The sequence below is a fragment of the Anabrus simplex genome, chromosome 2 (assembly GCF_040414725.1).
Source record: "Anabrus simplex isolate iqAnaSimp1 chromosome 2, ASM4041472v1, whole genome shotgun sequence".
Lineage (NCBI taxonomy): Eukaryota > Metazoa > Arthropoda > Insecta > Orthoptera > Tettigoniidae > Anabrus > Anabrus simplex.
The window spans coordinates 341,158,877-341,181,054 of NC_090266.1; the positions used below are offsets into that span (position 1 = coordinate 341,158,877).

At 40.1% G+C, this 22,178-nt stretch overlaps 1 protein-coding gene across 1 annotated transcript in view; it reads left to right on the forward strand.

Annotated features, from left to right (window-relative positions):
* LOC136862816 (ETS domain-containing protein Elk-3) overlaps window positions 1-22,178 on the forward strand; it is a 126,808-nt gene that overhangs the window by 87,380 nt on the left and 17,250 nt on the right. Inside the window, exon 3 of the mRNA XM_067139078.2 lies at window positions 701-870. Coding sequence (XP_066995179.1) covers window positions 701-870 — 170 coding nt within the window. The remainder of the gene's footprint in view (window positions 1-700; window positions 871-22,178) is intronic.

A 22,178-nucleotide genomic window follows, 5' to 3' on the forward strand; every position in this document is an offset into this window, starting at 1 on the left:
ACGTCTTACTTAATTTCCGAATACCAGAGCACATTGCAAATAAATTTTTCGCCTTTTGTTGCATTTCACAAATGCCGCTTTGACCCTTTCTTGTACATACATTACGTGCTTAGTATGTAGCATTTTTCTCGCCTACTTACCAGCTATGTGGTAGGTAACTGTTTCACGCTCTTTAGCGACGTAACGAACGTGCATTATCCACGTACACTGTGAGCTCATTCCTTGAGTTTGAATTTTACTGCATGCTCATGTCCCACCTTTTGCGGTGCATTATAATTTTATTTTTAACACCTTACGGTATACTGCATGATTATATTTTTTAACCTATGAAGTTTATAAACCCTCTCTCTAGTTTTTAAAACCGAAGGAAAGTGGAATAGTCTCGTGAAACTCACCCTAAACATTATGCTGAATGAATGCCTGATATCTCAAAGAAGGGTGGGATTTGTACAACTTGAATAATACTGAGTGATCGTGTAAAGAAAGTGAAATAATACAAAACTTGTAAGTGATACTCTGAAACAGCTGATGATTTCTGCTACTATGTGGAACAGAAATAATTGGTGAGTGGGATCGATGTTTGATCGGCAATTGTTTATGTTCTATGTCAACAAACTTTATGATGTCTTAAATTAAAAAAGTAATGTGTTGTATATAGAGATGTTATTTGGGAACATAAATCAAATTAATTGTTTTACAGGTTCGTTTCATTCCCTGAAATTGTGAAAATGGAAAGCAAGATTCCTTTTAGAGTTAAGATGGAGAGTTTGCAGAAGACCCCAGGCTTATTCGCTGGTAATTTCTACTACAGCACGGCGTCAGCAGCTCTGGGAATGAACTCCTTTCCATCCAATACCTCATCCATGACAGGTAAATTATTAGAATTGAGAAATATCTAACCTCACCAATAAGGTTCTCAGTCTCATTTATGAAACATAATTTTCTAAGTACCATAACAACGATTAAAAACAGGAACTCATCTACAACTCTAAAACCATACGGTAACTTGAGATATCCTGGTAAGTTCTTCCATTTTATCGACCCAAACACATTAAAGTACTCGATGCACTACTGTAATGCCTCCAATAATTTTAACCGAGACATATGGAACCAGGAGGTAGAATATGTGAGAATTTCACACGGTTCAAAAATAACAAGTAAACTATAGACATAAATGAAAACGTTTTGCATTACCTACAGTGTATAACTCATGGTACTTCACATATAGAATGGACCCAATTTATGAAAATGTAATATATTGCACTAATTGCTGTTCAAAAAACAAAGGATTAACACATTTGAAGTGTTTCATATGAATCTTCACAACTTAAATACTAGCTAGCAAGTCCTCTTGCTCGGATACTTGCGTAAATCCAGCTTGCCATATCATCCGCAAGGATATCGACTCATTCGTCGTTGGATTCGTCCCATTCGTAACTGGTGATGTAAGTCTCGCAGATACGTGGTCGGTTAAGAGGTTCATAAACAATACGTGTGAATTTATCCTAGACATGCTTAGTGAGGCTCGTATCAGCAGAATATGTAGGCCACTCAACTCTGGAGATGTCAACATGAAAAGCGTACAAGTTATTGCCCATTAAGATGAAGTTTCCTCCGAAATACTTGCAATACGGTTTTTCACAATGCTGCTGTTGGATGGAGAAAGTTGTCCCTGTAGTCTGGAGCATTTAACGTTCCCTGAACTACCACGAGTGGTGTACAGTGACCCCGTGTATTACTACCTCAGAACATTAATTAGCTACCATCTTGCTGCATCGTCAGGAACATTGCCTGAACCGTAAAATAATCAGTAGTTCAGTGTTTAAAATCTATCAGGATTCGACTACAGTTTCACTACGAAGTTTTCTTTGTTCCATGTTATTATAATTTTGTTCCAAATACTGATGATTCTTTTCTATAGCCTCGAAAGAGGCTACTCCAAGAGCCCACTATGATGGCTTTGATTTATGAATCCAACGTCTAGTTCTCCATACAGGCTTCCATATCAAAATCACTTGTATGCTGAATTCTCAGCGGTTCAACTGTCAATCAGACCCTAATCACGGATTGGTCATTCAATATACGATGCGGTTCTGCTCATGAAGCCTAGAAATAGTATATGAATTAGGGTAGCTTTCCTTGAAAGCACTTGAAACAGAACATTCATTCTATATTTCTAATTATATTCCAATTCTAACTCTACGCGTTCGTGTCCTTTATAATCGCTTATATGGTAGAAACTTTTCGTCTTTAATCAGTAACATGAATTCCCTGAAAATGTAAGTTAAACAACAAAAGTTTGTGAAGCACAGAATGCTTACTTTCTTTCATATCAATGGTGTCAGTTCACCATACAGGCCTTCATGCAGGCTTCCATAGCAAAACCGCTTGCATGCTTGAATATCTTTATAAATGTTCTAGTTGTCGGTCCATTTCCTCAAGTATTGAAATAATCTATGTACATTTAAAAAGATAGGATAGAAATGCTGCATAATCCAATTTCATTCAATTATTCTGAGTGATGAAAGATAGTTTACATACCGGTATTTAATTTTGGGATATGCCTATATATCTAGCTGCCGTATATAAATTAAGAGGTTTGAGATTTGAACAGCCGAGGTACATTATGCGATGCTGCTTTATGCGTCGAAGTTCGCGGTTAAATCTTCAACAGATCATCAAAAATCGACAGAAACGTTATAAATTCGCCCGAGATCACTATTTTGAACCTTGACAGACAGTCAGTCCTTAATTATTATTGCTGAAGCATAGCACTAGGCTTTAAATTCATATCGTGGTTAGAAGTAATCCTTATATTCATTAGAACATCCCTTTAAATATTTAAAGGCTATAACCAATTATCATTGTCCTCGTCGATACATATTTGACAAGAAATACACAAGTAATATAATCTTGTATGACGTATTCTGCTTCGGTCTATGGCACTACGATAGTTTCATCTGTGTCATCATGGATTCAGATTTGTCAAGTTCTGCATTATGCACCACAATACTAGCTTTGCACCTAGCGCTGAGGCATAGGCTGTTATTATATGACTTTTGTCCCCATCGAATCCAGTATGTATTAATGTTGTTCAGGAAATAATTGTCTATGCGTTCCATCAATGTATATCGTCTTTGCAGATCATAAACTGGGTTTATCTTTAAACTATAACTAATAATTCCACTACGTACAGTACCTGGAAAGTAGCATTGCCGTATTAGGTTATTTCGTCCATGAAATTTTAACTTTTCGAACAGTTCACTTTTTCACTATAACTGGAGTTCATTACACATATTTCATGCGGTGAACTTTGCGTTCGGGGAAGAAACCAATTTGAGCGCAAGCCTAACAGAGAGCAGAGATTTAACACACTGAATATTTTGCCTAAGTAGATTACAAACTGAAAGTATCGTAGTAATAACTCCGATGATTGATCAGATATCATTTTATAAGTTTCGGTAATTGCACACGAAAACTAGATTGCTTTTATTCAGCCGTAGCATTTATTTTAGATTCAATTAAAGCAAAATCTTTGGAAAACTATTCGTTTGGAACCCCCGTCATCAGTTTTAATGTTAAAATATTGCATTTTGGCGCCTTGAATTTATAAAGCAGATCAACTTGTGACGAGAAGAAACTATAATGTGGCTAACATTAAATTTTAGAACAAAGTTTCATAATGATTAACGGAATGCATCCAGTGTTATTAATTGTAATATCTTAATGGAAAACTGGACATTAAGATTGCGACACCTGGAAGGACTTATTAGATCGATCCAAATTGCGCAGAATGTGTAAATCGTAGAGTCACATGGCATGGCTAGCGACAAACCACAGCTGCACGTCACGTGATCCAGGCACGTCGTCAGGAAGCAGTTTCAGTGGAGAGTAATGAAAGCCACTCTTTTGTGTTGGGAGTGTGTTTTCTTGTACTTCGTTTACACAAACTTCTCAAGAATGATGCTGTGAACAATTTTGTAACCTAGCACCTAGCGCTGAGGCATAGGCTGTTATTATAGGACATTTGTCCCCATCGAATCCAGTATGTATTCCCGGTACATTGATCAGCCTCTGTCATATTTCAGAAGTGATAGAGTTTGTTGTTGCCATTTATCTTCAGAACGTGTCACGGATCATTTACCAGCAGCGCCTTTCATCTTACATTTCCTGGATGGTCACCATGTACCACTTCTTCCTCCGCCTGCATGTTTACCGCATGTGTTATAAATTGAAAACCTCAGATACATGATTACATTTGAAGAAGTCTAGTACCGAACTGAAACCGAATGGGCAGTTGTACACCAGGTACACATCCAATTCTGCTTCCTCTCTGGCCGTCGTCGTATAGCAGCAGTTCTCGCTGCCCATATTGGCTACACTAAACACTAACTGCACATTGATCCGCGGTGGGGCTGTTGTCAATGTGTAGTGTACATTTGAAGGGCATTCAGTTGGGAGTGTTGTTTCTGTGTAGCGCTGAAGTGACGAGTGACGATTTCACAGCTCTAAAGCATGTTTTCAAAAGGTGATCATAGTTTGTGGATTAAAATCGAAGTTTCCCGTGGCAAAAATGAATCAGAATTTTATAGAGAATTACGCGAAGCCGGAGGCGAGAATGCATTACCGTATAGGACGGTTGCACGATGGGTCAAGGCCTTTCGTGCGGGTCGGAATGAGACTGCGGTTGACCGTCCACCCCTCAAGATCAAATGAACACCGTGAGTGGTCTCGTTTCCGTAGACCATCGATGGATTGTCCAGGAATTATCTGTAGAGGATGGTCTCAGTCGTCAAGCGGTGTGACACATATTAACGAAATGTCTTAACATGAGCGAAAATTGCGTCCCGTTGTGTTCCACGTCAACTCACAGATATACATAAATGGCACCGGTCTGCACTGGCTGGCGTCCACCTGGACAGATACAGCAACGAAGGAGACGCATTTCTGCAGCGTAGTGAGACGTGGGCATGAGCCTATAAGCCTGAATTAAAGCGCCAATCGATTGAATGGCGCCACCCAAGTTCGCCACGTCCACAGAAATTTCGACAGGAACCCAGTCGGGTGAAGCTTATGCTAATTGAGTCATACGACTACGAGGGTGATTTCCTTACTCATGCCGTGCCTGAGGGACAAACCGTCTTTGTGACTATTGTTGCTGATTTATGGAGCGACGTCTGCGTCCGGCTATGCTGCGCAAACGTCCATGTGTATTGCGAGACGATCACCCTACCTTGTTGGTCGCAAACAATGTCAAGCACTTATTGCAACGGTGGAATTGGGAGGTCTTGGATCACCCCTCCGTACTCAGCAGACATTAGTCCTTGTGACTTCGACCTATTTCAGAAGTTGAAGGAGCCCCTCCGGCCGTGGATTTCCTGACGTGTCATTTGTACTCCGCGCAGTACGGCTCTCCGTCGCTGTCATCAACAGCGAACGCCTTGCCAACGGTCCCCAACATTTGGCAAAGGGCAATAGACTTTGCGGATGACTATACTGAAGGAATGTAATGCTCTTGTACTTGTTGGTTCATTAAATATTGCATTCTATCAATATGGCTACTGCTTTATTAACAGTCCTCGTAGATTTTAATCCCCTTGCATTTCGTAGTCTTACAAATTTCATGGACAGCAGTTTAGTGCATGTTCATACCATCTTGAGGTTCTAGTGCCAACCACCATCAAGCAAGAAAAAAATTATCTGTTATTAAAACAATAATCGCTTCACTGAATCCAGAGTTACTGACATGAATATCTTGATACAATATTGAGTTTACGTCACCAAGTAACTTGTAGCATACACAGTTACGTTTCATCATGCAAATTAGCCATTCTTATGTTTTGTTATAAGGGAGCCATAATACAATTTAGGCTAAGCAATTGTAGAGATAACATATTTATTTGATTAAAATTTTCTGGTCACAGCTTCAAGTACGAGCGGGAAGACATGTGACATGGTGGTACATTAATAACCGTTGTAGTTCCCGCGATTTTAAATGAAAGCATGCAAAGTTGCATGGATTTCTCGTCCAATTATATCCCATACGTATTTAATGGTCTAAAGGTCTGTTGATCTTGCAGGCTAAGACAACTGGTCGACATTCTGTAGAACACGTTGGGTGACAGCAGCGGTAAGAGAACGAGCGTTATCCTGTTGGAAAACAGCCTCTTGAATACTGCAAATGAATGGCAGCACAACCGGTTCAATCACCAGTCTGACGTACAAATCCGCTGTCAATTCGCTTGGGATAATGAAGAAAGAGCTCCTCCTGTCAAAGGAAATCGCTCCCCAAACCATAACCTTCTGGTGTAGGTCCAGAGTCTTGAAGTCTCAGACAGCGTGGTTCCAAGCTGACCTTATTCTTACAACCTACGGCCATCACTGGCACCGAGACATAAACGGCTTTCATCTGAGAACACCATAGATCTCCATTATGCCCTCCAATAAGCTGTAGCTTGACACCACTGAAGTCGCAGATAGCACTGAATCGGAGTTAGTGGCATGAACGCTACAGGACGTCTGACTCGGAGCTGTCCCTCAAGTAATCGAAATGTTTGAGTTCGCTTTATCACTCTGCAACCAACTGCAGCTCTAATGCTGCTCCTGATTCAGTACGATCCACTACAACCATGCGGGGAATAGGGCGGTCTTCCTCTTCGTAGTTTTATCACCCAACCGAAAGTATAACTCTTTAGAACACTGCTCTTGAGGTGGTATCTGTGTCTTACAGAGTCAGTCAGAGCAAACATGATACGAAGTTTTATCCGCGTAGGCAGTAATTGTACACTGCTCTTCCGGCTGTAGTAACCTTGGGCAAGCAGAGAGTTCGCTGCTCGCGATAAATGCTGTATTCAACAGGTTCAATCTAGTTACAGTATGCAATTAGCAAAAATATAGAATTAACAAGCTAATGCTGTACGTTTACGACCGTACAGCCGGTTGCCCTTCCTGACACGAACCCTAAAATGTAATTACTATCGAACAGAAACAAACACTAAGTTTCTCAGCTAGAATTAAAAGCGATTAGGCTTAACAGAGGACTTCTGTCCAGATAGAATCAAAACACCGAGTTACCGAGCCAGAACTAGAACACTGAGCCTAAATCAAAAGCGATTAGACGTACCAAGTAACAGAGGACTTTTGTTTGCACAAGGCCCCTGTTGCGCATAGCAGGTGAGGCCGCCTCGGCGGGGTACTGGTCCTCCTTCCTAGTTTTATCCACGACCCAAAGTATTACTCTCTAGAACACTGCTGTTGAGGTGGTAGAGGTAGGATCCCTTACTGATTCCGAAGAAAAACCGACCTTGGAGGGTAAACAGATTAATAAAGAAAGATAGTTTTTTATTATTATTATTATTATTATTATTATTATTATTATTATTATTATTATTATTGCTATTGCTATTTATGCTTTACGGCTCGTACTACGATAAATGCTGTATCCAACAGGTTCAATCTAGTTACAGTATGCAATTAGCAAAAAAATATTTTTGACAAGCTAATGCTGTATGTCTACGACCGAACAGCCGGAAGCCCTTCCTGACACGAATTCTACAATGTAATTACTATCGAACAGAAACAAACACTAAGTTCCTAAGCAAGAATCAAAAGCGATTAGTCTTCTTGAATATTTCTTGCGTTAGCCTTTGTTTTATAGCCGGATGCCCTTCCTAGCGGCAACTCTAGGATAGGAACAAACACTCTAGTTCCCGTGCGAGAATCAGAAACGATTAAATTCCCCAGCCTAGGCTATTAATTGAACCTCAGACTCTCTAAACCGAAAGTGTAGCTTTGCGTAAAACTACACACATTAGCTACTTAACTTGAATATTTTTAGTGTGTGTGGGTTGTAAGAGCTATGTTGGAAGTACTTCTTAAGGAGCCCAGCCCGCTCTACCTTTCTAGCAGGGATATGGAATGCACAGCATAGCAATTCCGTTTACCTTGAGCTACAAGCACGATCTCCCTTGCGGATCTGTACAACAAATTCATACACATAGAATATATACAGAGTGAACACTCTCGTTTTTTGTCAACGCTCTGTTATTATTCTTTGTAAACTGCGTCACACATGTAGATTTATCTCTCCCGGATGCCCTTCCTAACGCTAAACCTACGATTGTGTGTGTTCCCGAGCCAGAATTAAAAGCGATTCATTTTACTAACTTCGGCTAGGAAACAAACCGGGGACTTTCTAAACGGAAGGTGTAGCTTTGCCCTAACAGAGGTTTAGATAAAACACTTGCAGACCTCTGTTTTACGGAAAGACCCTTACACATGTAGATTTCGCCTTTGTTTTACGGCCGGATGCCCTTCCTGTCGCTAAGCCTGGGATGTAATTACTATCAAACAAAAACGAACACGTAGTTCCCGAGCCAGAATTATAAGCGATTAAATTATCTAACCTCGGCTAGGAATTGGTCCCAGGACCTTCTAAACCGAAGGTGCAGCTTTGTTTCTTAACTTGTATATCCCCCTTGCCTGTTGTAAGAGGTATCTTAGACGTACTTCCTGCGTATACTTAGTAGAATCAAAAGAGATTAAATTCTTTAGCTTTCGCTAGGAAGCGAACCTAGGACTCTCTAAACCGAAGGTGTAGCTTTGCCTCGCCAGAGGTTGAGATAAAACACTTGCAGACCTCTAGTTGTCTACCGAGGCAGCAAGAGACTTCGTTCTATGTTCTAAACATAATTGAGCGAATTAGCTTCAAGGTTTAAGCTATTGCGGGGTCAAACCCTACCCTGAAGATATGTTTCTAGGCAAATGCTGGAGCTGAACCTTAGATTTGGGTCGAACTCCAACCTTAAGATGCGTTTCTAGGCAAATGCTGGAGCTGTACACGCACGCACATTAATGGTGTCCCGACATAAACAATCAACACTGCCCCACCCAGTACTGAAAAGAAGGGGAGAGAGTGAAGGGGTAGTGTCAAAGGCACAATGACTCACCTTCTCGCTTAACGCATTGCTGCATGGACTGCATGCAGACAGCCCGCTACAAGACTTCGTTGTGATCGAAATGGGCACAGTGGCGGATGTATTGAAGTACAGCATTAGGTTACCTACTCGTCCGGCCCCGCGGTGTACGGGGCAATGGGTCCGGCCGCCCCGGGTTCGATTCCCGGCCGGGTCAGGGGGTTTTAATTGTAAATGATTAATATCCCTGGCCTGGGGAATGCGTGTTTGTGTCGTCCTTAACGTTCGTCACAATCAATACTCAACACTTCCGCAATTCCAATTACATGCAGGTTCATATATTGTGCAAGTAGGGGCAAAAGAACTCTGTAGGTCGACGCCCCGAACAAATAGCATTTTAACATAAAAAAATTAAAAAGTAGTCTACTCTGTTTATTACAGTATTAAGAGGTAAAGGAGGTTTTTAACCGAAAAGTATTTTATACTAGTTAGGAATATTTTGTAGCTGCGTTATATCGGGTCTACCAAGCCTTCTTCACCTCGTTCTTGTCATATGTCTATCCATCTCCAAACTGTCTTAAGACTGCATGGTATTGTTTGGGCTATTGCTTGGGGGACCATGTGAGCCTCCCACATGCCAATAATACGGCCTCGATTCACCTGTGATAGGATAGGAGCCATCTTATTACAAAGTTACAGTATAACGCCGGAATACATACACTGTGTATTCAGCACTACCTGTTCACTCCCTTCCCTCCTTTTCAGTACTGGAGTGGCCTTCAACACTATCCCTTTACTCTCTCCCCTCCTTTTCAGTACTGGAGTGGGGCAGTGTTGATTGTTTATGTCGGGACACCATTAATGTGCGTGCGTGTACCTAAGATCTGGTCTTTGTTTTACGGCCGGATGACCTTCCCAACGCCTAAAAACTTAGTTTCCGAGCCAGAATCAGAAGCGATTAAATTCCCCGACCTCGGCTATTAATCTAACCCAAGACTCCCTAAACCAAAAGTGCAGCTTTAGGTTAAAAGATCTACAAAGAACATTAACTGCTTGGATATTCTTTAGGTGTTGTGTGAGGTATCTTGAGGGCTGAGCCACTGTATTTTTTAAACTGCGTCGCACATGTAGATTTGTACTCCCGGATGCCCTTCCTGACGCTAACCCTATAAGGTAATTACTTTTGCATGTTTGGACAGAAGAGGTGTATTACCTCAAACCAGACTACTTTTAATTGTTTGCAATGCGGTACGCGGCAGGGTGTTCATGGTTGTGATTATTGTAAAAAATATCAATTTGTAGCGGGTTCGAACCTACAGATATAGCTATGTGCGTCAGTAAGAAAATATAACAACCTGCAACTAAACAATAGTTTAGATACTGAAGAAGAAATAAATAATTATGTTGTATTCAAATCAGTGAACATTTCTTGCGATTGCACACATCCAAAGTGTGTGTGCACGCTGACGTGTGTAAAAGTACACCTACTTCCTCTACGGTGTTGCCACATAGCAACATCATGTGAAAATACTTGGATTGAAGTAGTCTATGACCGGTACATCATCTGTTAAGACATGTGTAGCCAAGATAATTTTGTTTTGTAAAAAGATTAGTTTTACATTGTTATAAATGCCAGGCATTAATCCAGAAGACAGTGAACAGCAGTGACCGTGTGTGTGTTAACGTCGTCGCAGACTAGTGTCAGCTCATCATAAAAAGTGCTAAAGGATATTGATCGTTCATCGATCGGCATGTATATAAACGAATAAGCAAATCTCCCTCGTCTCTTACTTTGAACGAAGCTGCTTTCAACTAAGGTAGGCATACGTGCATGTGTGTGTACTATTTGAAAAAACACAATCTATAAAAATTAAGCATATATATATATATATATATATATATATATATATATATATACACGATTTTTTCTTTCTTTTTAGAAAATCATCATCGTGATTAATATCTTCCGTGTACTTCATCCCAGTGCCATCTGCTAAAAAGTAAGTTGATTTTTGTTTATTATTATTATTATTATTATTATTATTATTATTATTATTGATTTTTTCTTAACAGAAGAGCAACAACTGTTTGTGTAGAAGATTATCAAAGTCATTGATATCTGCCGTTTACTACATCCCAGTCATTCATATCTGCTGTTTACTTTATCCTAGTAATTCATATCTGCTGTCTACACTATCAACAACTAAGGTAGGTATACGTGCATGTATGTACACGTGCACTTTTGAAAAAATAGTCTATAAAAAATATGTGTATATTTACAATTTTTCTTTCTATTTAGAAAACATCATCGTAATTGATATCTGCCGTCTACTTCATCCTAGTACCATCTTCTATCTGCTAAAAAGTAAGTTTGATTTTTTGTATATTATTATTATTAATTTAGTTTTTCATTTTTTCTTAACAGAAGAGCAACAACTGTTTGTGTACAAGATTACCATCGTGATTGATATCTGCCGTTTACTTCATCCCAGTCATTCATATTTGCTGTATACATTATCGCAGGGATTGATATCAGATGTTTATTCGATCAACGCACACATTAAAGCAGGAAGACATATCTACATTAACGCGTACATCTTTTTAAAGGTATGTTTCCACCTTTTTATTAAACTAATATGTATAAATTGTTTTAAAAAGTCTAAAAATAGCATTTCGCTTGCTTCGTAGAAAAATGGAACGGATTAACGAGCTAGGTTACATTACAGGTCCTACTACAAGACGACTCAGTGATCTTCCACCTAATGAGCTATTTAAAGTAATTTCGCTTCGGAAACTAAAGACAAGATTTGGTGTAAGAATTTTGTGCGTCTGTCAGGAATTCCAAGTATTTTTACCCAATAGATTTAGTGTGTTAACAGATTTAGAATTAGAGCATCTAAATAAACGATCTATTAGTATTACATACCGTGGAATAGAGAAAAAACTTGTATCATTATTTTCGTTGATGTGTAATTATGGCAACCAATTGGGACACTATACATACACGTTTTTCATCGCGTATACTTAGCGGTATTATACGAAATTCACTGAATGTTTTAGATCCAAAATCTTCTTTTAATCTCTTGCTATAACGTTTTCGAAAAAGTCACTTCTTTGCTCACTACGCATACTGTGCTTAAACTAAAGCCTTACTTGCTTGTTCCCTTTTCAAAGACAATGCGGAAATTCATGAAACACTTTACAATTATTCGAAAATGGCAAACTGTTACGTTCGGACAATATTTCAGAATGGTTTCGCGAACACATTTTCGACGAATTTCTCGCTAAATTTCGAAAGTTGGAAGAGGGTGCGAACAATAAAGCACTTGAAAATATTCCGCACCTTCAGATTAATGTATGTAAATTCGATCCCTTAACTTCAGGTAGGCAATATATTGAACTTCCTCAAGCTATTGTTAATAAGAGAGCAGTTACAATATTCAGAACAACGATGACTATTGCTTTCTATGGTGTATCACAGTGGCATTGAAACCAGCAACAACAAATAGACCTTCATGAACTTTTCAGTATAAAGATATGTTTTTTTGAGTTGCAACAGACATTAAATTTGGACGGTGTTACTTTTACTGTGGATTTAACATACATTTCTAAGTTTGAGAAACACAATGCCAATTTTTTCCTTTTCTGTGTACGGCGTCGACGGAGAGAGTATTGTAGGACCACTTTAAACAGCTTCTTCTCCAAAACAACGTCATTTTCACCTTTTCTATGCTTGCAATGAAAACACAAGCCACTACTGTCTTATAACGAAACTTACACGTTTGTTATGCTCTCAACTTTCATTAAATCATCGCAAGAAGTTTATATGTGACAGATGTTTGCAGTACTTTTCTACAGAAATCTTGATAGCTACAGACTTAAATTATTGTGCAACACACCCAGCCGTAAAACTTGTTCGGCCAAACAGTAAAAATGCGGAAACGAAATCTGAGAGTTATTATCGTCAGGAACCTGTTCCGTTTACTGTTTGTGCAGATTTCGAATGTTTTACGGTACCTTTTCATCGTTGCCAACCAGACATAAGCGAACCCTGCACTGATTATGTGCAGAAGCACACTCCGTTTTCAGTAGCTTACAAAGTTGTTTGTTCATACGATTCATCTTTATCATTTTAAAGATCTATCGAAGAGAAAACTGTACTGCATGGTTGTTAAACGAATTAGAACAGTTACCACATCGCGTTCGTTGTCTTATTTCACAAACAGTTCCAATTCAAATGACGTTGAATTATATGATTTTGCGTGATGAAGCCGATAAATGTCATATCTGTAAACAGCCAATTACATTCCCAGAAATTAAGGTTAGAGATCACTGCAACATTACTGGGAAATATCGTGGACCTGCACTTCATTCTTGCAATCTTTTATATCGAGTTCCTAAATTTATTCCTTGCTTTTTCCATAACTTGTCAGGCTACGAAAATCACTTCATTGTTCGTTAGTTTGCACAATTAAATTGTACAAATTTAACTGTAATTGCGCAAAATCATGAACGCTTTATTTCATTCAGTTATCGTGTAGGTGATATTTCCATTCCCGTCCTATTTTCCTATAAATTTCACTTCATACACTTGTAAATGGTCTTTCAAGCGACGACTTGAAATACATTAGAGAGTATTTTCCATATCCTGAGCAATTTAAACTTTGTATAAGGAAAGGTATTCTTCCCTATGACTATATTCAGAGCTTTCAAACATTAGAAGAAACAAAATTACCCCTCAGTCTGCATTTACAAGTGTATTATGTGAATGTAGTACACCATCACTATGCCCATCCTCATACGATAAGCATACGGTATCGATTTCAGATGAAGACTATTTGCATGCCTGCCAGGTGTAGTCTACTTTTCATATACAGACATTAGGTGAATATGCAGACTTGTATTTGAAGGTAGATACACTTTTACTCTGTGATGTGTTTGAAAAGTTCCGTAAAATATTTTGAACTATTTATAGATTAGACCCTTGCTGTTACTACACGACACCCGGTCTTCCGTGGGATGCCATGCTAAAGTGTACCGGTGTTCAACTTGATCGTCTTGCCGATGTTGACATGCTTTTGTTTTCTGAACGTGGAATTCGCGGCGGACTGCTTACGCTTGTTAACACGCATGCCATCGCAAATAATCCCTACCTCGAGAATTATGATTCAGAGAAGGAAGATTCTTATCTCATGTATTTCGATGTGAATAATCTGTATGGGTGGGCAATGTCACAGCCATTACCATGTAAAGATTTTGTATGGCAATCAGAAACTGAAATTTTACATTTTGATGTTTTTCAAGCTGCTAAAGATCCTAATCGCGGCTACGTCTTAGAGGTTACACATGCATACTCTTCTCATCTGCATGATACACATTCCGACCTCCCTTTTTGCGTTGAAAAATTGATTCCACCTAATCATACATCAAAGCATAGTAAACTGCTAACTGCTCTTTTCCCAAAAAAGCACTATGTTATCCACATGCAATGTCTTGTTCAATGTCTCGAATACAGCTTACACTTAGAGTGTATTCATCGTATTGTTGCATTTAAGCAGGAATCATGGCTTAAACCATACATGGATTTCAATACTGAACATAGTCAACGTGCTACAACAACATTTGAGAGTACGTTCTTCAAACTGATGAATAACTATCTATGGAAAAAGCATGGAAAATATACGCAAACATCGCGACATGCATTTAATTAATCAATGGGTTAGCCGGTATAGGGCACGCAAGTACGTCTTCAAACCAAATTTTGAAGCTTATCATGTTATTGTTCGTGACCTTATTTCTGTTGAAATGAAAAACTGAGATCGTCTATGCGAAGCCAATTTATTTGGGAATGGTGATACTTGATTTTTCAAAATTTAAAATGTATGATTTTCATTATGGATTTGCGAAGCAACAGTTTTCTAATCTTACGCTTTTGTATATGGATACCGATAGTTTATTTGGGAATGGTCGATAGTTTTATTTATTATATTTGGGATACAGGCGTCTACGATGCCATGTGAAACCATTTTGAATAATTTGGCACTTCTTCCTTTTCACCTTGTAATCCATTTAACATTAACCACAGAACAAGAAAGTCATAGGACTTATGAAGGATGAATGTGGCATGCATATTATGATTAAGTTTATTGGTTTAGCACCAAAAATGTATGCCTATGAGACTCTAAATTCATTATCTGTCGAAAAAGCAAAATGCGTACGTTCAAGCGTAGTTAGCCGTTTACACGTTCAACACTATCGCGATGTACTATAGTCTGGAAATGTCACTTTCTGTATGCAAAAAAGAATCCAATCACGCAAACATCATGTATATACTATCGAGCAAAATAAATGCTCATTATCTGCGTTTGATGCTAAACGTGTATGGAATAGTGATTCCGTTACAAGTGTACCACGAGGGTACAGCAACATGTAGTTGTGTAAGAAGAAGAAATTACATTATCATTCAAGATGCATCAAATTAATAATACTATAATTAACTGTAAGAAAGGGGTGCAGCAATATGTAGTTGTGTAAGTAGGTAAAATTAGATTATCATTCAAGATGCACAAAATTACTAATGCTATAATTAACTGTAAGAACGGGGTACAGCAACATGTAGTTGTGTAAAAAGGTAAAATTAAATTATCATTCAAGATGCAGAGAATGACTAATCCTGTAACTAACTTGTACATACATTATCTGTAAAAAAGGGAAATTACATTATTATTCAAGATGCATAAAAATACTAATGTTATAATTAACTTTTACATACATTATGGGAAATTACATTATCATTCAAGATGCACAGAATCAGTAATGTTGAAAATATCATTCATAATAATAATAAATAATGTAGAATTAGCATATTTTTCATTTCATATTATCTATTCCTTTGTCCACATGTTTATCAATAGAAGTATTATCTTCCACAACCTCCTCCTCCTCCTTCCGCTCCCTTCTCTCCTTGGCTATCAGCTGTTAAGATAAGGTTAGGATCGTTTCCATGTCTGCACAAAAGAGGAGGAGGAGGAGGAGGTTGTAACATTTTCACATTCCTTCGACAACGTAGTTAAGATAACAGCAGTAAGGTTAGAGTCTTAGAGACCGGGCGAGTTGGCCGTGCGTGTAGAGGCGCGCGGCTGTGAGCTTGCATCCGGGAGATAGTAGGTTCGAATCCCATTATCGGCAGCCCTGAAAATGGTTTTCCGTTGTTTCCCATTTTCACACCACGCAAATGCTGGGGCTGTACCTTAATTAAGGGCACGGCCGCTTCCTTCCAACTCCTAGGCCTTTCCTATCCCATCGTCCCATAAAACCTATCTGTGTCGGTGCGACGTAAAGCCCCTAGCAAAAAATAAGAGTCTTAGAGTGTTCAGAAGGGCAGCTTGAATTAAGATGGTAGTATGTAAAGAAGGGAAGCTCGCCTTAATATAGTAAACTATAGCGAGAAGGACAGCTTGCTATAAGATGGTAAGTATGTTGAGAAGGGCAGCTTGCTATAAGAGAGTAGGTATGTTGAGAAGGGCAGCTTGCTATAAGATGGTAAGTATGTTGAGAACGGCAGCTTGCTATAAGATGGTAAGTATGTCGAGAAGAGCAGCTTGCTATAAGATGGTAAGTATGTTGAGAACGGCAGCTTGCTATAAGATGGTAAGTATGTTGAGAACGGCAGCTTGCTATAAGATGGTAAGTATGTCGAGAAGAGCAGCTTGCTATAAGATGGTAAGTATGTTGAGAACGGCAGCTTGCTATAAGATGGTAAGTATGTCGAGAAGAGCAGCTTGCTATAAGATGGTAAGTATGTTGAGAACGGCAGCTTGCTATAAGAGAGTAGGTATGTTGAGAAGGGCAGCTTGCTATAAGATGGTAAGTATGTCGAGAAGAGCAGCTTGCTATAAGATGGTAAGTATCACGAGAAGGGCAGCTAGCTATAAGATGGTGGTATGTCGAGAAGAGCAGCGTACCTGTAGTTAGGCCCTCCCTAGCTTTGTTCTCAAATTCCGCGGCGTGGCTAATTCCCGTCAAGATCAATTTAAATTTCGCGCCACTTTATGCATAAGTTGGCATCAATGAGGTTTCGCCCTGTTAAGATGGTAGCAAGAAAAATAGCTACGTTCACTTCTATAAAATTCCACGTGCTTAAAGATAGCACGTAGATTTTAAATTGCGCTCTGTAATGTAGCAGCAATGAGGATAGGGTCTGTCAAGATGCCAGCAGTGAGGTTAGCGATGTTTAAAATCCTGCGCCCACGTGGTTAAAGATGGCAGCTATCATCTTAACAGATGTCAAAACAGCACGTGGATTTTAAATTGCGCACCATAAGGTGGCAGCAATGAGGTTTAACTCCGTCAAAATAGCAGCACTCAGGTAGCGATGCTCTGTCATTTAAAGATGGCAGCTGTCATCTTGACAGCTGTCAAAATAGCACGTGGCCAAGCACGTGACTTTGTTAAAAAAAAAAACATGAGCACGTGGTCGGGCAGTCACCCGGGGGTCAATGACCTCGGTTGCTGACGCAGCAGTAAAAGGCAGACCCTCCGCGGCTGTGGGAACCGCTTTGCTCCACTACTTCAATCTTCTTCAACGGCTCAAATAAGGTTACCGGTAGTGCTCCAGTTGATTCTAATCAAAACAAATTTAAACAACTCTCTGTATTTAAGGTGACATTTCAACCTCAACTTAACGATAATGAATTTAATACCTTAGTAGAAGAATTTCTTATATTCCTTTCTACTGCAGTTGATATGTTGCCTAGTCCGGGGCATCCCGCTAGAAAATACTATGCAGCACGAAAATTTAAGCGTAATATTCATGCATCCGATGATTATTACATATCTAGTAATCCGGAAAGAGCAACTAAGAGAACACGGGAAAAAAGGAAATAAAAGTATTTGTACCAGTTAACTCAATATCAATAATGCAATCAACGCCGTTAAGCAATTCGCTCTGTGCTGAGATCTAATGACATATCGTGCACTATTGATGTTAATGAATTAAACAGTAATTTTTCTAAAATTTTCTCTGTGGCTATTATTTCTGAGCGTATTTCCTATCCTTCTAAAGAAAATGATGACGAAAAATTGTTTATAAATGACACTTTTGACTGCAGGATTAGTAAAGAATGGGTGGCTAATGCAGTACACAAAATCGCGGTCGACACAGCGATTGGACCAGACCATGTATTAGTGAGTGCGATCAAGGACGAGATAGTTTATGATATCACAGCTAGTACTGCTTCCACAATGCTCAGTACCGAGAAAGATCCTGATTGTTTCGAAAAAGCTAGAACTAGTCTTATATTCTAACAAGGTGATCCGACACAAGTTGAAAATTGGCGTCGAAGTTCAATCTATCCCGTTGTTCGCCGTGTCATTAACAAAATATTTGATTTTTGTATTAGAAAATATATTGTCTTTAGTCAACATCAGAGAGGTTTCACGTCATCGCTCGGCACACATTTTAACACCTCTATTCTTTCTGTAATTCTTTCTGAAGCGAATACACAAAGGAAGAGAACCTGTATTGCCCTATTAGATATCACAAAAACATTCGACACAATCACCTTTGGAAAACACTCTATATTCATGGAATACCGTCGAAACCTACCAATGCTGTAATGCCTTTGCAGGAAGCAAATCAAACATACATTCAACTGCCAGTGGAAAATCCAAACCAATTCACATAGAAAGAGGTGTGCTGCAAGGATCACCAGAACTTTTGGAAGATCCTTTGTATATATCTGATGCCCATGTTTCCCATTCCTTGAAAATGGAGACGAAATTCGTTATTTTGGAGTGTCTTTCACGAATGAGTTGGTATTTCATGGACCCTCTGTAGTTAATAACCTTAATTCTCAATTAGATATATTATCCGCGAAACTTCGCTTTACGGGGTTGAGAAGTAACGAGGGAGCTACCTCGGTTCCGGTAACACTGCCAACTGAATGGAAATGAAAAATGAATTGAATCGATAGTATCATCGATCGATATGAACTTTCTAAACCTTTATTATCTTAAGTCAACAACTGTGTCACACACACATTATATTTCTCGATACAAATCTTGTTCCTAGAATGAATTCTCAGAAATGTCACTTTCACAATCGTCACTGCTATCTGCAGTACTATTAAATACAATCTCGTCCATGGCTATTTCCATGACACCGTCGTGCCTACGGTATTCCTCTTCCAGTTCTTTCACATTTTTGCAATACCCCTCCCAATCTGCGGCAGGTAGGCTACTGAATGGAATACTTCGATTGACAGTCGTCGTAAGTCAGCTGCTGATATGTCTCTCGATATTTTCCTCACTCATGTTCAGTCCCAAGCTACATTTTGGCTTTGCTGTGTAAACAACAGTACGTAAAGTGTTGCAATTATACCGCCAGATGTCTCACGGCGATGCATAATCCATTCGTAGTTTTTGTGTCAAAGGTTGCCAATACGAATCTCGAAGATAACCGAGGTCTACCGATTCAGCACTAGGGAGCCGAAGTATCACTAAAAGTTTCGCGGATAATACTCACATCTTCACCCTTACCAGAGTCTGACCAAAAATTGAATATACTAAATTCCTCAGTATCACCAGCTCTTGTATATCCTTTCCAAACAACTCTTCCAGAACTGAATCCTACAGGTTTTCTTTCTGATATAGACAAACTAATCAAGAATGCTGCTAAAGAAATAATACAACATCCATGACGTCCCTGATGCCATGGTTTATTCTAGAAAGAATGTTGAAAGTCTTTGTCTTTTTTGCGCATATTAGGAATCTAAACTACAACATATCAATACCGATACATGTAAATTGCTTGCACTGGAAAGAAACCCACATATATCTGCAACAAGAGGTGTCATTAAAGAAATCAACAAATGTCTTACAGAGCTTGAGTTAGAGGACCAAGAACACCATTCATTTACTTTCGTCTTCCAAGATCAAAGTACAGTTTAGAAACCGTGAATTTAAGAGATGGTGTAAATGACCTCACAAAGGTAAATGTACGCTGACAGACAGAGCAAATGCAACACCAAGAAGGAGTGGTCAGAACTTTATGCCAATTGCAGGGTAGACTGACGTCACTGAGGTATGCTCATGATGTGAAATGCGCCGCTGTGCTGCGCACGTAGCGAACAATAAATGGGACACGGCGTTGGCGAATGGCCCACTTCGTACCGTGATTTCTCAGCCGACAGTCATTGTAGAACGTGTTGTCGTGTGCCACAGGACACGTGTATAGCTAAGAATGGCAGGCCGCCGTCAACGGAGGCATTTCCAGCAGACAGACGACTTTACGAGGGGTATGGTGATCGGGCTGAGAAGGGTAGGTTGGTCGCTTCGTCAAATCGCAGCCGATACCCATAGGGATGTGTCCACGGTGCAGCGCCTGTGGCGAAGATGGTTGGCGCAGGGACATGTGGCACGTGAGGGGTCCAGGCGCAGCCCGAGTGAAGTCAGCACGCGAGGATCGGCGCATCCGCCGCCAAGCGGTGGCAGCCCCGCACGCCACGTCAACCGCCATTCTTCAGCATGTGCAAGACACCCTGGCTGTTCCAATATCGACCAGAACAATTTCCCGTCGATTGGTTGAAGGAGGCCTGCACTCCCGGCGTCCGCTCAGAAGACTACCATTGACTCCACAGCATAGACGTGCACGCCTGGCATGGTGCCGGGCTAGAGCGACGTGGATGAGGGAATGGCGGAACGTCGTGTTCTCCGATGAGTCACGCTTCTGTTCTGTCAGTGATAGTCACCGCAGACGAGTGTGGCGTCGGCGTGGAGAAAGGTCAAATCCGGCAGTAACTGTGGAGCGCCCTACCGCTAGACAACGCTGCATCATGGTTTGGGGCGCTATTGCGTATGATTCCACGTCACCTCTAGTGCGTATTCAAGGCACGTTAAATGCCCACCGCTACGTGCAGCATGTGCTGCGGCCGGTGGCACTCCCGTACCTTCAGGGGCTGCCCAATGCTCTGTTTCAGCAGGATAATGCCCGCCCACACACTGCTCGCATCTCCCAACAGGCTCTACGAGGTGTACAGATGCTTCCGTGGCCAGCGTACTCTCCGGATCTCTCACCAATCGAACACGTGTGGGATCTCATTGGATGCCGTTTGCAAACTCTGCCCCAGCCTCGTACGGACGACCAGCTGTGGCAAATGGTTGACAGAGAATGGAGAACCATCCCTCAGGACACCATCCGCACTCTTATTGACTCTGTACCTCGACGTGTTTCTGCGTGCATCGCCGCTCGCGGTAGTCCTACATCCTACTGAGTCGATGCCGTGCGCATTGTGTAACCTGCATATCGGTTTGAAATAAACATCAATTATTCGTCCGTGCCGTCTCTGTTTTTTCCCCAACTTTCATCCCTTTCGAACCACTCCTTCTTGGTGTTGCATTTGCTCTGTCAGTCAGTATATATTTGAACGATATAAACCCGTAAATAATTGGGTTAGAAATCATGCTGGTTTATCAGTCACTGAATGGCGTGAAGGAATAAAAATGACTGCTAATGCGTGCTGTGTTCAATTTCTTCCTGGAAGGTCTCAGAACGGAAACCTCTGTCAGCATTGCCGAAAAGAGATAGAAACTACTTCCTCATGTTTTGCGATCTTGCCCTCATGGAGAGATGTGTTGGAACCCCATGCGTAACCAGATTCGATCTTTTATAACAAAAATTCGTCAACAAAACCATTAACGAAATAAAAGACAAACCTTCCACAATTCTGAAGAAAGATTCACAAGTGGAAAAGAATATGTCACTATCGTTTACAATATTAACAATATTTACCAAATCACCAACATTCTAAGAAAACAAAATTTTAATATAGCGTTCAAAACCAATAACAGTAGAGAGTTTTCGCACCCAAGCCGCTCGCTAACCGGTTGACGCCATATTGACGTCACTGATGAAAGAGCCAATCGGAGCAATTCATCATACGTTATTGAAATAAGAGGCCTGGTTATCACCAGTCGATTAACGTAACATTATCTACCAGCGGAGCTCAAACCTCTTTGACCTTTGAGGCGTGTCAGCCTGCCCAATACTGGCCAGAAGCTGCGTTGCCTCATACAGACAGACTTGTAAAGCTAACATCAAATATCACGAGCCCTCAGAGAAATGTTCAATTTTTGAGACTTCGAGTGCAAATGACACGGATGGGGACAATTTTTTGAATATTTAGAAATAAAAAAGGTATTTTTACTCTGAGTGGTTCGCATTTTATCGTTTGTTAAATAAAATAGCAGTACCAATGTCAGCAT